Here is an 18,157-nt window from a genome sequence, read left to right on the forward strand (position 1 = left end):
GGAGATTTCAATATACATGTTGATACCAAAAATAGAGACTCTCAATCCTTCTTGTATCTAAATTAGAGTTTTTCATCCTATATTGTGGTCTGTTTCAGGGTTTTTGAGGACAAATACAGACACTCATATATATGTTTCGTCTCAGTTTGAGATTTTTTTTAAATCAGTTGCTCACAAAGTTAAATGATCCCTTTAACTGTTGACGATTCGGTTATAACTCCATCAGATAAAGCCAGAAACCTTGGTGTAGTCTTTGATACCCACTTAAGCATGGAATCACAAAACAACAATGTTTGTAAATCCGCTTATTTTATGATCTATAACGTGAGACGTATCCGCAAATTTTTTGATCAAGACACCATGAAAACTATTGTTCATGCTTGTATCACAAGTAAATTGGATTATTGCAATAGTGTTCTCTATGGATTACCCGATTCTCAAATAAGCAAACTGCAGAGAGTGCAAAACACATGTGCACATTTGATATGTTGTCTTCCCAAATTCTCTCCTGTCACCCCATTATTGAGAGAATTACACTGGCTACCTGTCCGGCAAATAATCACATTTAAGATCCTAATGATAGTTTTTAAGGTCTTAATGGTCAGGCCCCAAGTTACATCTCAGATCTCTTGAAATTGAAATCCCGATCTCATGACCATCATCTACGTATCTCACAAGATACACTACAAGTACCCTGTTACACCCACAAATGTAATAATCGCCCACAAATGTAATAACGCCCACAAATGTAATAACACTTTACCCACAAATGTAATAACGCCCACAAATGTAATAACACTTTACCCACAAATGTAATAATTTTTGATCGCCCACAAATGTAATAACACTTTACCCACAAATGTAATAACGCCCACAAATGTAATAACACTTTACCCACAAATGTAATAATGCACTTTACCCACAAATGTGATAATGACTTTACCCACATATGTAATAAATTTGAAGTGATTTTTGGCGAATTCGTTCTAAACTAATATCCTATAGTAATGCGTTCATATATATAGCACAAAAGTTCAAAGTCTTTTTTCCAGACCCGGTTAATGAAATATTACAGTACAAGTCCAAGTCTTTTTCCAGACCCGGTTTTTCAAAATTATAATATACGTCCAAAGTCTTTTTACCAGACCCGGTTGTTTCAAAATTATAATATACGTCCAAAGTCTTTTTTCCAGACCCGGTTAATTCGAAAATTATAATGCAAGTCCAAAGTCTTTTTTCAGACCTGGTCGTTCCAAAAATTATAATATACGTCGGTGAGGGGTAAAGACAACACTCTAAGCCCAAGCATTTTAAGTGGGTTTAATTTTGAAGATTGGTCTCAGCTGTCATTTTTTTTTCAATATTTCTTTATCTTTTAAATAACCGGGTCCAGACGAAAGACTAAGCATAATATTCCACAAGAATAAGAATATGAGTCTTTTGTTTTTAGGATTGTTTAAATCATGTTTAAATCACCGGGTCTGGAATAAAGACAACGCTCTAAACATGTGCTTTTCTACATGCATGGTCTTAATTTGGAGGATCGTTGGTTCTTAGATTCGTTGTTGGGGGTTGAGTTTTATTGATTTTTTTTATTCCTGAAATAATTGTGTCTGGAGGAAAGTCGATCTTCGACAATCGGTCTTCACGTTGTTCCACAGTAATTAGATTATTGGGTATTCGTTTTAGAATATTTGTAAAAACTATTTTATTTTTCAAATAGTAACCAAGTCTGGAGAAAGGATGTCTGCTTTACCCACGCGTTGTTACAATGTTTTGTAGGGGTAGTAGTAGTATTTAAAAAAAGACATATTTTTACTGGGTGAAACTTTGGAAATTTGGTCTTAGATTTGAAGTTTTTCAGTTTCTTTTTTTTAATAGCCGGGTCTGGAGGAAAGAGTACGTTTTAAAACTCGTGTTATTCCACGAGAATAAGAATATAAGGTCTTATGTTAGAATATTTTTTTTCGTAACTGTTTTAGGTCTGGAATAAAGACAACACTCTAAACCTCTTTTAAAACAGGTTCTTAGGTTGAAGGTTTGTTTGGTCTTAGACTTTGATTTTTTTATAATTCTTAATATTAGCGGGTTTTTTTAAGAAAAAAATTGGTCGGGCTGAAAGACTTCGCTATATCCAGCATTAATAAGATTATGAGGTCTTTATACTGTTTTAAACTGTTATTCATAATGTTTAAATAACAGGTAACCGGGTCTGGAGAAAAGACTACGCTTGATTCTCAATTTACTCTTAGTGCATATATTCACAATATACACCGTATAAGTTGAAACAACAACAAAGACATTAATTCCACCAGTTTTAATTAACTGGGTCTGGAGACAAGACTAAGCTCGATTCCCATTTTTTCCACAGGAATATCATTATCGTATCTTAGTTTGGACTTATATTATAAATTTTGAAATAACTGGGTCTGGAAAAAGACTTTGGACTTATTAAAATTCTTGAAACAACCGGGTCTGGAAAAAAGACTTTGGACTTTTATCACAATTTTTTAATCAACCGGGTCTGGAAAAAAAGACTTTGGACTTTTATTATATTTTTTTAAACAACCGGGTCTGGAAAAAAGACTTTGTATTTATATTATAATTTTTGAAACAACCGGGTCTGGAAAAAGACTTTGGACTTGTATTTTGATGTTTTATTAACCCGGTCTGAAAAAAAGACTTTGCACTCTTGTGCTATATGAACGCATTACTATAGGATTTTAGTTTAGAACGGATTTGCCCCAAATCCCTTCAAATTTATTACATTTGTGGGTAAAGTCATTATTACATTTGTGGGCGATCAAAAATTATTACATTTGTGGGTAAAGTGTTATTACATTTGTGGGCGTTATTACATTTGTGGGTAAAGTGTTATTACATTTGTGGGCGTTATTACATTTGTGGGCGTTATTACATTTGTGGGTGCAACATACCCCCACACAAGACTAAAGCAACACTAGGAGATAGGTCATTTCTGATGTCAGCCCCACAACTATGGAACAAACTTCCCCTCAACATTAGGAATTCAACAAACTTACATAATTTCAAGATAAAATTAAAAACCTACAGTGTATCTATTCCGATAGTATGTATAGCACCTAGGAAGCTCTTGCAGTGCAATAGAATATATATAGTTTTTGCGCTATATAAATGCATATTATTGTTATTCATGCCAGTCAGTGGAGGGGGGGGGGATATAGTTGGTATATAGGATGGTCATCTAACTGGAAATCTTTAGATAAAGCATTCTAGATGTATTTTGTTAACCAGTCGCAATATTGCTAATACACCTGATTCTATTTATTTCATTTTGTAATCTTTTTGTCTTAATTCTTGTGCCAAAAAGGGGGAAAATTACATTTTGGGGGTAATATTTTTCAATTTGGGGGAATTTTTCGTGAAGTCTGCCCCCATGTGGTAAAAGTGAAAAAAACATTGACATCACAACATTATCAAATATTCATTCTTGTACACCTCAGACAACTTAAAAATATAATTGGTGAAGAAAAGTGAGAAATAAGGTTGAAAACAATGGATTATCCTATTGGGCTTTGTACAGGCCAATATAGCGCCAAAAAGGACCCCCACGAAGGGAAGGAAGGGTCTGAAAATTTAAAACCCATCATTTTTTAGTCTTAAGGGACCCCAATGAAGCCAAAACAACCCAAAAATCAATTTTGGCAAAAAGTCCTACGGAATACATACATGTACCAAACCACACTATAATGGACCTACATGCCACATTTGAACATGATCGGAGAAGTACTGCAGCTGGTATAGCGCTCACAAGGACATCTATGCTTCTTCAACAAAAACTCTTGTTACCATGACAACAATGTCTCCTCTCACACCAAACTCAATAGGCGGCTTTGTTTTACCACAATGGACCTACATGCCACATTTGAAGATGATCGGAAAAGAAATGAAGCTGGTAGAGCGCTCACAAGGACATCTGCTATTTCCACAAAACCTTGTTACCATGGCAACGATGTCTCCTCCCACACTAAAATCAATAGGCAGCTTTGTTTCATCACAATGGACCTTCATGCAACATTTGAAGATGATGAGAGAAGGAATGCAGCTGGTAGAGCGTTCACAAGGACATCTCTGCTATTCCACAAAAAACTCTTGTTACCATGGCAACGATGTCTCCGCGCACACCAAAATCAAAAGGCTACTTTGCCTAACCATAATGGACCTTCATGCCACATTTGAAGATGATCAGAGGAAAAAATGCAGCTGGTAGAGCGCTCACAAGGACATCTCTGCTATTTCCACAAAAACTCGTTACCATGGCATCGATGTCTCCTCCCACACCAAAATCAATAGGCGGCTTTGCCTCACCGTAATGGACCTTCATGCCACATTTGAAGATGATCTGATAAGAAATGCAGCTGGTAGAGCGCTCATCTCATCAAGAATAGCATAGGGACACTGATCAAGAACAAGGTACATGTACATTTACATGTAGGTGAACTCATCTCAACAAAACAATAGGAGTACAGTATACACTGTCAAGAACAAGGTATCTAAACTCACCTCATCAAGAACGACGTAGGTACACTGATCAAGAACAATTTGGCTAAACTCACCTCATCAGCACAACTACGTGTCAGAACAGTATAGAACAAAGTAGCTAAATTCACTTCATCAAGAACAACATTCTAGTACACTGATCAAAAGCAAGGTATCGAGACTCACCTCATCAAGAACAACGTAGGTACACTGACCAAGAACAAGGTATCTATTCTCAAGAACATCAATGAGACGTCCTGGTGTTGCTATGACGATTTCACATCCAAGGCGGAGCTTGAATCCTTGATCTTCACGTGAGATACCGCCGATGATGGAAACGGTCCTGATGCCGAGAGGTTTACCAAATTTAATAGTTTCTTCTTCTATTTGTTGTGCAAGTTCACGTGTTGGGGCTAGGATGATGGCATAGGGTCCTTGATCAGCATCATCATCTCTAACAATTAACAGAAGAGAAGCATTATTATAGTGTAGTAGTTCTGACTTGTATCTCTTAAAGGTCAAGTCCAGTCCAGAAACATGTTGATTTGAATAAATAGAGAAAAATCAAACTAGCATAACCCTGAAAATTTCATCAAAACTGGATGTAAAATAAGAAAGTTATGACTTTTTCAAGTTTCGCTTATTTTTCACAAAACAGTGATATGCACAAATTAGTGAAATGCAAATAAGACAGTTGATGATGTCCCTCACTTACTATTTCTTGTTTTTTTATTGTTTGAATCATACAAAATTTTATTTTTTAGAGATTTGACAATAAGGACCAGCTTGACTGAACAATATAGTATTAAACAATGGTAATTACACATGTTCAGAGAGGTATTGATCATTGTTTCACTTGACAATGAGGAGAAAATTACAATATTTCATATTTCACTTAATAAAATACAAAAGAAATAGTGAGTGAATGATGTCATCGGTATTCTCATTTGCATACCAACCAGGATGTGCATATAACTGCTTTGTGAAATTAAGCGAAAATTTAGAATGTCATAACTTTCTTATTTCACATCCTATTTGGATGAAATTTTCATTGTTATGCTTGTTGGATTTTTCTTTTTTCTTTCAAATCAACTTCTTGTTGAGTGGACTTGTCCTTTAACTCTTTATGTGCCACTTAAAAAACCTGCCTGTGCTACATTATTTCAGGGATGCTACTAGTTTTCAAGTCTCTAAATCACTGAAGTCCAGAATACATTGATAACATCTTTATTCATCACTCTCAAGTTCATACTACTCGTTCATCTTCATCAATCTGGTTCATTCAGCACCTTTCAAGCAGGTGAAACATCCTTCCCTGTGGTTGCTGCAAAGCTCCTCCCTTCTACTGTGAAGACAGCCTCCTCAGCCTCCTGAATTATTCAAGAAAGCTATTAACTCACATCTATTTTGCTAAAAAGAACAATACATTGTATGTACTCAGCTAACCATTCCAATAAGATTTCATATTATGGTAAATATTACAACATGATATTGACTTGTGTTGAAGTAATTATTACCATTGATCCAGTCTTACATTATTCTAAATGTAAAATAAAACTCAATTTAGCTCACCTTTCAATCTTTGGCAAGGTAGTGATCCATACCAGAAGAGGAATAAGAAAAGCAGCAGTCTTCCCAGAACCAGTCTCAGCAACACCTATAACATCACGATTCTGGAGACCAATTGGAATGGCTTGTCTTTGAATAGGAGTTGGGTCCTAAAAAGTAATTTTGAAATGAGAGTATAGTTTAAATGAAGAGTAAATCATATGATACATGTATGACTAGAATTTTGCTAAATTGAAATGAGTTGAACTGATAATAATAGTAACATTAATATAGCGCTTAACCCTATCCAGGCGATTCGCGCGAAATTTTTTGACTTTGCTACTCGCTGACTTCTTATTATCAAGTCTTGCGCAACTTTTGAGACCAGTTTTGCGTCACCCGGGTATGCGGTTCCGAAATCACGCAACATTATGTAAGTGCATGTCAGACCCAAAATTGTTCAAAAACGTGATTTTGTGTACAAAGTCTATGCAAATTGTGTTTTCAACCAAAATCACAAGTGTACATGTCTGATTATTTTTAGTTTTGCTAGTCTGAATTGATTTACTTTATGCTGCTTATGATCTTAAGAGTTCCTGACTATGTTCATTGAAAAAACAATAAAATCAACAAAAGTTTGAAAAGACAGGAAAATACATAAGAATTTCAAAAAAATGAAATTTGAAAAGAAAATGAATAAGAAATTAATTATATTTTTGAAATTTTTGTAGATATTGGTTAGAAAGGTAAAATTTGATACCCTCATCTAAGTTTGGTTGAAAAGTGACATACGGTTGTGGAGTTATGTGTCATAAGGTTTGTAACGGAAGGACGACGGACGACATATGGTTCCCTGAGTCTCGCCTTCATCTTTGGTGGGCGAGACAAAAAGAGTAAATCCTACAAGCATAACACTTACAATTTAATCAAAACTGGATGTAAAATGTGAAAGTTAAGACATTTTAAGTTTTCCCCTAATATCACAAAACAGTTACTTGTATATGCCAATCCTGGTCGGTATAGAAACGAGGGGACTGATAACATCACCAATAACTCTTTCTTTTGTATTTCATCGTATGAGATATTCTAATTTTTGCTGTTGTCATGTGAAGCAAAGCTTTATTCCTCCCTGAACATGTGGAATTACAATTGTTTTACAATTTTCTGGTTCAGTCAAGATGGTCATTATTGTCAAATCTGTAAAAACTGAAATATTATACAATAGTAAGTGGGGGCCAGCATCAAATAAGTCATTTGCATATCACTGAGTTGTGCATATAACTGTTCAAAGAAAAAAATAAATGAACCTTTAACTTTTAATTTTGTGTCTCGCCCACTTATGAAAATAACCAGAAATTTTGTGATTTGCGAGGGCACGCAACAGAATTGTATCGAAACTTCATTGTGAAATGACTGGATGGAATAACACTTGTTATAAAAGCCTTGTACATAAAACTTTACTGTTGACCTGAAGATGACCTCCGACTGTAGCATATCATGCAAGTTGCCTTAGTCTGCCATCCAAGGTTTGTTGAAAAGTGACTTACAGTTGCGGAGTTAGGTGTCATAACAGAGTCTTGCATGTAAACTTTAACATTGACCTGAAAATGACCTTTGACCTTACATTGTGACCTCCGACTGCAGCATAAGATGCACATCCCCCAAGTCCATTTACCATCCAAGTTTGGTTGAAAAGTGACTTATGGTTGCGGAGTTGGGTGTCATAAGAGTCTTGCATGTAAACTTTAACGTTGACCTGAAAATGACCTTTGACCTTACCATGTGACCTCCGACTGCAGCATAACATGCAGGTCCCCCAAGTCCATCTACCATCCAAGTTTGGTTGAAAAGCGACTTAGTTGTGGAGTTATGTGTCATTAGATTTGTTACGGACGGACGGAAGACATTTGGATCCCTGAGTCTAGCCTTCACCTCTGGTGGGCGAGACAAAAATGACCGAACTTTCTTATACATCCAATTTTGATTAAATATTCAGTGTTTATTGTTTAATTTTTCTCAATTGATTCAGTCAACATTTAGCTGGAGTGGTTGCATAATTTTGTGACCATGTAAAGTGGGGGCTGCAAATTTGGTCTCAGAAGTTGCGTGAGACTTGAAAGTAAAAAATATATGAGCAATGCGGTCAAAAAATTTCTCACTGCAGATTTATTGAAAAAAATGTTGAAGGGGCACTGAATCAGTACCTCCCCTGTCTAATTAAAATGGAAGTGAAGTTTTTCATATTAACAAGTGGAATGCCTCTGGCGGTCTCACCTGCATCATGCGATTCAATATAGCAGCAGTGCTGACTTTAAAAACTACTCTAACTCCACAAGATGTTCAGTGATACTTGGTTACTCTTATTTCCACGTTTTATGAACTAGACCAATACACTTACAGAGATACATTATGATGGTAATTCAACAAATACCCCCAATGTGCCAAAGTTCATTGACCTTGCATGACCTTTGACTTTGATCATATGACCTGGAACTAGCACAGGATCTTCAGTGATACTTGATAACTCTTATGTCCAAGTTTCCCGAGTCGGATCCATAAACTTTCAAAATTTATGATGGTAATTCAACAGATACCCCCATTACGGCCAAAGTTCATTGACCTTTGACCTTGGTCATGTGACCTAAAATGCGCAAAGGATGTTCAGTGATACTTGATTACTCTTATGTACTAGACAAACATAATTTCAAAGTTACATGTATGATGGTGATTCAACAAATACCCCCAATTTGGCCAAAGTTCATTGACCCTAAATGACCTTTGACCTTGATCATGTGACCTAAAACTTGGACAGGATGTTCAGTAATACTTGATTACTATTATGTCCAAGTTTCATGAATAAGATCCATAAACTTTCAAAGTTGCAGGTGACACAAAAAACTACATGTATTAGTATGAGACAATGGCCATTGTTACACAGCCAGGAGTGATAGCCCATAGCCACCTACCTTATAACCAACATCATTGATAATATCAAGAATATGTTTAGGGAGTCCATACTCATCCCAAAATCGGATTGGTGATGGTATGTGACCTCCTTTAGTTGAGATGTTGAAGTCTTCTCTAAAGATTCTCCAATCTCTGTCTTTCATCTCAGTTAGTTTCTTCTGTTTCCAATGTCTCTCATCCCATGTTTGTTTGTCTTCTCTTTTCTTCTGCTTCTTTAATCGGCTCCTGTAATAGTAATGACCATTAGAATGAATCTACATGTATTACACTGTACAATCATTCTTGGGCCCCTGTACATCTTCTACAAAATCAATTGAAATCATACAACACGACCTGTGTCTTTAATGTTCAAATTGTTCAGAACCAAAGAGCATCCAGGTCAGGACTCTCTACAGCGCGATTAAATGCAAGGAATACCTACATCGGAAGGCTTTTGAATGAACCCTAACTAATCATGCCATGTTTTTGGTTGCTATGCCCAGAGTCACTCCTACACTGTATCTCCTCCCTTTATCTTTTTTTTATTTCTTAATATTCACTGACCTGGACATGCCTATGGAATGGCAGTCAGACCAAAGGTCCCTATGCTCATGAGCAAATATGATGATTCATCCAAAATCTCGTGATTCATGAGATTTTCTTTATCTAAGAATTTACCTGTTTTAACCTCAAGTCAAATGAAATATCAATGCACCATCAGATAGAGTAAAATGTTTCCCTTTTTTAATATTGGTCGTTTATTTTGTATACAACTTTTTTGTTTTGAGCCTCAATGATATCTATATCACCATAAAGCTGAACTTCTGTACTTTCTGACAATGTCACTCTTGATATGCGGCACCTTTCAATCGGGTCAAGATCACACTTTTCCCATCAAGGTACAAGACGAGATTTCTGAAATTTTGGAGTAGTATGATATCCAGAGTTCTGATTGGCTAGATAAGGTTCACAAAACAACAGGCATGGGTAATTTGAGGAGATTACCACATGGGAAGTGTGAGCTTCCCATGAACCCAGGCACTGGAACCGTTGGAATTTGCCAGTGTGTGGTCTATTTTACCAATCAGAGTGGTATTCTTGGTTTCAAGCTGCGTTATGTACTTGGCCAACGAAAAGTATGATCTTGACCCCATTAAACCAATTCTTATTTTGAAACCTATACCATTTTAAAGCATACATATTCAGCTTTATCATGATCTATAAATCATTTGGGCTCAATAGTCATTAAGTGTAAAAATAGCACCTTTTTTCAGGTGAAAATAACTATTGTTTAGCATAGTTTAGATCAAAAGTTTCATCTACATTACAAAATCCTTGAATAAATTCAAACACATGACCTGAAATAATGATTCTCATCCTTTACAATGATACCACAATCATGAAATTTGATGTAGAATTAGAGCAGCAATGACCGAATGAAAAGAGGTGTTTTAGTCCGCATCAAGCTCATTAAATATGCAAAACTTCTCTTGTAATGAATATCCCTTGGATGAAAGAAGCCACTTTTGGGGGACCTGCCTACTGACTGAATGGCGTGTACAAATCACACCCATGGCACAATTTTCATACTTCAGATGACATTTCTCACATATTTTTGCAACATGAATATTTTTGGTTTTAATGATTCACATTACATGTACTTGATTTTATGCTCTTTGTGTTCATCAACAAATTTCGTCTAAAAATAAAATAAGACAAGTGGAGTACCTTTGGCAGTCTTGTCTGCATTACGCGATTCAATATAGCAGCAGTGCTGACTTTGAAAACAACTATCAAATAATAATTCACAAAAACACAATTCACATAATAATATACTATGGCCATTGTCCCTAAATGCGCAAGCCAATTTTCGTCGCAGTCACGTGACAGACAGCCAAGATCCTAAGGAAGGCTGAATCAGCCCCCTGGTCTTTTTAGGCAAGGAAATATCCCAATAAAGTGAGTTAGGTTTTAAAGTTATCCGTCATAATGTCTTTGACAGATGGATGACGGACAGACAACATTTGGATCCCTTAGTCTAGCCTTCACTTCCGGCCAGGCCGTCGGGGAGACAAAAGCATAAGTTTGGAATTAAGTGTCAATTCGAACATTTCATGCTTTTTGTAAAATTTGAATATAAAATAAAAGCCAGAAAGTTTATGGTCAGTCAGGTTACGGCAACAAACTTCTTTTTAATTGGGGGGACTTAGCTTTACTTTTCTTGGTCTTTCTCCTGTTCTGTCCTTCGTTGTTCTAAGATCTCTTGATAGAACTTGGATTGTTTCTTCTGTGCTTTAATATCTATTCCTGCAACGCTCCCACGTCCAAAAAGTTGGATCTCATGATGTTCTCTGTACCTGATCAACAACCAAAACATAAATAAATAAATAACTGCATCAATACAGTACACCAGTTCAACATTTGTTTCTTGCTCAGATTCATCAAGCATTATTTCAGAATTAAAGGACTAGTTAAGCTGGCTGTTTCATCAATATATTGAGCAATCCTGTTATTCATTGTTTATTATGGAATGGGTGTCATGCATGATCAATTACCAGTAGATAGCCATCCATGCATGTGGTAAATTTTCCATGCGTCCAGTAAATACTTATGCATAGTTAAACAATTTTTTTTTATTTTCAGCGAAAAAATTCCACTGTTCTGTGAGCATGCGATAGCTATGGAAACTATTCTTAACCACCCAGTTGCACCTTGTGGGTTCAACAGTTATCTTGTGCTTGAAAAACCTACCAATGCACAGTGTATCATTTGTATATTGTGAATTTCTTGTGGGTTTATACTTTATGGCTTTCTCTGGCTCACTGAGGGGACACAGAGCAGCAGATTCATTTAATATGTTGTTCTCTATCTCTCTGTAGTGGTTTAGAGAGTTCTGAAGAGTCGTTTGCATGTACAGTATATAATTGTATCTTACGGTATTTGAAATATATCTTGGCTCTTTATGTTTTATTGGTATTTCATATGTTGAATATTTGTTTATTATGTTTATAATATACTGCCATCAGAAGTCAATTTTCTGTTTTAAAGAAAATATTACTTTGAACTTTGAATTGAGCCTCCAATCATGTATTTTTTCAGAAATAAAATGCAATATTGTCTTACGTATAAAAACACAAGGTCTAAAAAGATGGGACAATAATATTCCAAGGACCTTGAACCCAATGCCTACTAGACCAGAGATGAACCCGTACAAAGCCTGTATGAATTGCATTATTTAGTTTTCAACAGATTAACACTTCTAGGACTTTGCAGTACTTTTATTTCTAGCTTCTCCATAAACAGGAAGTTGCTCTTTTAATGAACATGACAACAAATGAATTACTAATCTCTGGACTGGAATACTGATATTTTAAAATCAAGACAATTTGAATTGCTAGGGAAAGCTCTACGCCACATAGATGAAGAAGCCCTCAAAAGCCTCATCGAGCTCATAAATGACTTACAAAGGGTTAAAATCAGCTGATGTATCTTCTCCTGCATCCCAATCAAAAACAAATTTCCGATCATTGAGACGACGAACTCTCCTCTTCTTCTTTACAACTCCCAAATAACGGTCCTGAACGATAAAGATAAATTCTGGTTGTGGTAAATGAAGACTGAGGGGCATACAGCAATTTGAATGTCAGACCTGCCTATCCAAAACCAAAATGTCACCAAAAAATTCATTTTTATGCAAATGAAAGAGCACACCTTCTGCTTTAAAATGATATGTAACTTGTCAAAATGATCAAAAATTACCCACAAAAGAACTTGATTATATTCAGAATTATGCAGTGAGAACAAATTTTCGAATAATCTGTACTTTTTGAAGCTATATATAACAGCTATTTACTGAGACCTTCTCTAGTGACTGGGTTTCAGTTTATGGATCATGAGATTATACAGTCTATGCTTATGTACAGGTAAACTTACATAAAAATAAGCAAACATCGTTTAAGCTATTCACCAAAATCAAAGTAATTATAAAGACCTTGGCCCCATTGCATAACAAGTGCAGCGCCTCTGGCAGTCTCGCCTGCATCACGCGATACAATAAATGTTCAGTGATACTTGATAACTCTTACATGTACATACATGTCTAAGTTTCAAAGCAATGATGCTACATGTAATCCCACAGATACCCCCAACTTGGATAAAGTTCATTGACCCTAAACGACCTTTGACCTAAATCATGTGAACTGAAACTCAGGCATGATGTTCAGTAATACTTGATTCACATTATGTCCAAGTTTCATAGACTCGGTTCATAAACTTTATTATTAAAGTTACGTTGTCATTTCAAAAGCTTAAACTTTGGTTAAGATTTGATATTCACGCCACCGCCGTCGAAAAAGTGGTGCCTATAGTCTTGCTCTGCTACGCAGGCGAGACAAAAATTACAATTATTAATTGGAATTTTCAATATCACCTAGATGAAAATCAGCAGCAATACATACACTACGCTTTGACAACAGAATCACATTTCACAGACATTGGAGACAAGCTTGCTACAATTTCTGATCTTAAAGGACAAGTCCACCCCAACAAAAACTTGATATGAATAAAAAGAGAAAAATTCAACAAGCACAACACTGAAAATTTCATCAAAATCGGATGTAAAATAAGAAAGTTATGGCATTTTAAAGTTTCGCTATTTTCAACAAAATAGTTATATGAACGAGCTAGTTACATCCAAATGAGAGAGTTGATGACACCACTCACTATTTCTTTTGCATTTTATTATATGAAATAGGAAATATTTTGATTTTCTTGTCATTGTCATGTAAAATGAAGTTTCATTCCACCCTAAACATGTGGAATTCCATTATTTCAACATTTTGTGCTTCAGGCAAGGAGGTCCTAATTGTCAAATTCGTAAAAATTGAAATATTGTAGAATTCAAACAATAAAAAACAAAAGAAATAGTGAGTGAGTGACATCATCGACTCTCTCATTTGGATGTAACTGGCTCGTTCATATAACTATTTTGTTGAAAATAAGCGAAATTTTGAAATGTCATAACTTTCTTATTTTACATCCGATTTTGATGAAATTTTCAGCATTGTGCTTGTCTGATTTTTCTCTATTGATTCAAATCAACATTTTTCTGAGATGGACTTGACCTTTAAAAAAAGAGGATAAATGATCAATGAAATGAAAAATCACTGATAGGCCTCTTCAATAAACTGTACTGCAAAGTTTGCATTATATAAGACTTTTGGCATGCAAAACATTTAAACTGAATGATGCAGGGTGGGAAAAATTATTGATGGTTTTCGATATTAAGAACTGTTATAATTAAAGTCAAACCTTTATTGCTTGTTTCTCTTTGATTTCATCTCTTGATAGTTTTTCTTCATCCCCAGCATCTTCCCTCATCCTCCTCTCTCTTCGTTCTCTTCTCTCCTTCTCTCTAGGATCCTCTGTATAAAACGAATGGTTCATGACATTTGCTCATTTCATACCCTGAAGGAATTACCAGCTTTAACCCTGGATTTAACACTGCCATATTGATCATGAAAGTTCATCTGTGTTACTGTAGTTGAAAATAAGAAAAGGTTAAACTTTTGCTCTCAACACAAAGAAAAAAAATCAGAATTACCTCAAAATTTCTAGCTGCCAACTACAGCTTTCCTCAGAGATGACCAAAGTGACCTGATTGACCTGGAGACCTAGCAATGACCGAAGTGACCTGGTGACCTAGCAATGACCGAAGTGACCTGATTGACCTGGTGACCTAGTGATCGATAATCTGGCTGAAGCATTCGGAAGCTTGTATCGCCTCTGTCCCTATTGAGAGGTTTGAATGCCGAGATCATTGATCACCACGTCACCAGCTCAAATTGGGTCACTTCTGTCATCGCTGAGGAAAGCTGCAGTTAGCAGCCAAAAATTTTGAGGTACCGGTAATTCTTCAGATTTTTTTGTGTATTAAGAAAAAGTTTAACCTTTTCTTACCATGCCCAATCCTAAACCCAACCCTAATCTATATAGGAAATATTCCTTTCATACTACATATACAGTAGGTGAAGAAATATAATAAAATAAGAATGTCCATGACATTTGCTCCAACGGCAATTTCTCCAATGGAAATCTGCATATTAAGCCAATACATGTAAAATGTAACCTCCAAAACTTTAACACTTATCCTTTTATTCTGAACCAAAACTATAATCCTAACTCTAACCCTATGTCCTCTGAAAGCATTTGTCACAGGAGCAAATGTCATGTTACCTTCAATTAGAATGCTTTTACTGTATAAGCTGTTATTTGTGCACACATAATTTTGTGCAAATCAGGAGGTCTCAACATTTTTGCGGGTTGTTGTGCGATCGGAAGATGTACCAAACACTACCACAGCATTTCAGAGAAGCAAAAATAGTGCAAAACATGAGCAAAAATATACTCCTCAAAGCCCCAATGCTGACATGTTTTTTGTACATACATGTAAATATGTCCCTTTAAAGAAAGTGTAAAAAAGTGGCTTTTCACTTGTTTTTGTACTTTTATATCTAAAAATTCATCATGTCACTAGCTAACTTTTTTAATAATTGTACTTTCTCAACCTTATATTTTGTACATTGCAGGTGCATATTACAATTTTTTTCACCCAACATGATGTTTGCAATTTAGTAGAACTATGCTGTTGGGGACATTGGCACTGACTACTAAATGTGTCAATAGTTTCACGGCCAATATTAAGCAATTCGCAAAATCAAAGACACTACAAGGGGGCAACAGAACAGTCAATAGAGCGCATAATGAAACACTCGCGAAGAGCACACCAAAGCATTAAGTAGACCCTTGCTGAGCCTTGGGTATCGCTATTGTGGGTTGTGTACAAAACATTTGAGGGAAATGATGGAAGTGTGAAGGAATAGATGATATTTTAAAATTCTTTTCTTCTTTTTTTTAATTAGATGTGAATGAGATTTCTGGGAGAGAAAAGGTGGAACCATCCACATGCGATGCCCTTGTGCCCTCTCCCAAAACCCCTATATCATTTTCCCAAAATGTTTTAAACACAGCCGTGTGCCGATATGCGAAGGTTTACTTAATACTTAATGCTATTGGGAGCCCTTCCCCCATGAGCATTTCAAAAATCGCCAAAGTGTCCGGTCTTCCCCTTGTACTTTCTTGGCTTAATCTGCAAAAATAATCCCCCCCCATATAACAGCTTATACAGTACATGTATTAAAGGTGGAGAATAGAAGACAATAAAAGAAATGCCATATAATGTGGGGAAAATAAAAACAAGTGAAATTCTAGCTAACTTTTTGAATCACTAACTGTACTTTCTAAGCCTTATTTTTGTACATATAGAGGTGCATAGCTCAATTTTTTTCACAATGCAGGATGTTTTCAATAGCAAAGCTTTGCTGTTGGGGGCATTGGCACTGACTAAGAAATGAGTCAAAATTTTTGCGTGTTGTTAAATTCGCGGCCGATTGGCAATTCGCGAAATCCGCGAAAAATAAAACCCCCGCGAAAATAACAGCTTATACAGTATAAGAAATGCTCATTTCCTATAAGCTGGAAAAAAGTACATGTAGATAATACTCCTTTCATAATTGAGGCATGGATATTACCAAATCTTACCCTGGCACAATAACAAAGTCTGTGCTGTGTACATGTATTGTACTGTACATGGAGCTTGAATCATGGTATGAAGGTGATATGTGACCTGAGTAGTGAAATTCTCACTCCCATTCTTGAGTAATTCTTCTTGAATAAATGTTGCTGTGAAACGATCTATGTATTTGGGATTCCTACTGACTTTTGTTAAAGATGTCTGGACATCAAATGTTGCTATCAAGGACAATTTCAAATAAAAACCTGGATTTGAACATGGTGAAAATAACAAGTGGAGCACCTCACCTGCATTACTGTATGTGATTCAAAATAGCAGCAGTGCTGACTTTGAAAACTACATGTACTATGAAATAATTATTCACAAAAACACCATTCATATAATGATATAATACTATAGTCATAAACCCTAAATGACATCTGACCTTGATCATGTGACCTAAGACTTGTAAGTGATACTCGAATACCCCTATGTCCACAATTCATAAACTATATCTATAAACTTTAAGTTATGACAGCAATTCAATAACTACCTCCAACATGGCCAAAGTTCATTGACCTTCGTCATGTGACCTGAAACTCGCACAGGATGTTCAGTGATACATGTACTTGATTACTCTAATGTCCAGGTTTCATAAATCAGATCAATAACTTTCAAAGTTATGACGGTAATTCAACAAATACCCCCAACCTGGCCAAAGATCATTGGCCTTAAATGACCATCGACCTTGGTCATGTGACCTGAAACTCACACAGGATGTTCCGGGGTTTATTTTTATTTAATTGTAAGTTTTTGTAGTAGGGTGGCTCCATCGGTAATTGGTATACTGTTGTCCTTGGAGGCCAGACAACAAAAATATAAATATAACAAACATGGGTATTAAAAAGTGTACATTGAAGTTGAGACAAGCAAAGTGTAAAGAAGAGAAAAACACAAAGGGCAAAATTATAAGACTATTGTAACAGTAAAATAAAATACGAAATGAGGATTCGGAATTTCGGATTTGGCATTTCTTAAAAAATTAGGTAAATTATTTCAAATGAATGCACCAGCAAAAGAAAAACTTTGACACCTTCCGTTGGAACTTTGGGCAAAATCTAACCTGTGTTTTGTGCACTACGTGTACCAATACTGCATGTATACAGTTTCAGATTTTTTAAAGATATTAGTATAACAAATACATGTAGGCTGGATTTCGATAAAGGAAAACAGAAAATACAGTATTCAACAAAGGTAAAAGTAATGCATTTAGCAAGGAGTTTTAATCCTTCCAGAGGTATCTTCTTGAACGAACAAGTAATGCTATCCTCGATCCTATTTTTTCAAATTGTTTTTGTCACGTGTTCTTTCCAATGCAATGTTGGATCTAGAAAAAAAAAGGATCAGTATAAAGTGTATGCTTGTAAAAATTTGCCGTTGTTCAAGTCTAATGCAAATATTTTTCTCAAGTTTAGCCAATAAGCCAGTTTGTAGTTCCATTCTGCGCATGATCAGAAGATTCTGCCAATGATCAGAGGAAGGTCATTTGTATTTATTGTGACATGGTGGTTTAAA

General features: G+C 35.7%; 1 protein-coding gene across 3 annotated transcripts in view; it reads right to left on the minus strand.

Annotated features, from left to right (window-relative positions):
• Positions 1 to 18,157, minus strand: part of LOC121426341 (probable ATP-dependent RNA helicase DDX23) — an 86,680-nt gene that overhangs the window by 13,674 nt on the left and 54,849 nt on the right. For all 3 annotated transcript variants that reach the window (XM_041622608.1, XM_041622610.1, XM_041622611.1), the window contains exons 5-10: positions 14,323 to 14,435; positions 12,477 to 12,589; positions 11,229 to 11,369; positions 9,033 to 9,258; positions 6,091 to 6,236; positions 4,705 to 4,972 (exon numbers count right to left, since the gene is read on the minus strand). In XM_041622608.1, the coding sequence (XP_041478542.1) occupies positions 4,705 to 4,972; positions 6,091 to 6,236; positions 9,033 to 9,258; positions 11,229 to 11,369; positions 12,477 to 12,589; positions 14,323 to 14,435 (1,007 nt within the window). The remainder of the gene's footprint in view (positions 1 to 4,704; positions 4,973 to 6,090; positions 6,237 to 9,032; positions 9,259 to 11,228; positions 11,370 to 12,476; positions 12,590 to 14,322; positions 14,436 to 18,157) is intronic.

Source organism: Lytechinus variegatus, chromosome 13 (assembly GCF_018143015.1).
Source record: "Lytechinus variegatus isolate NC3 chromosome 13, Lvar_3.0, whole genome shotgun sequence".
In the NCBI taxonomy this organism is placed as follows: Eukaryota; Metazoa; Echinodermata; class Echinoidea; order Temnopleuroida; family Toxopneustidae; genus Lytechinus; species Lytechinus variegatus.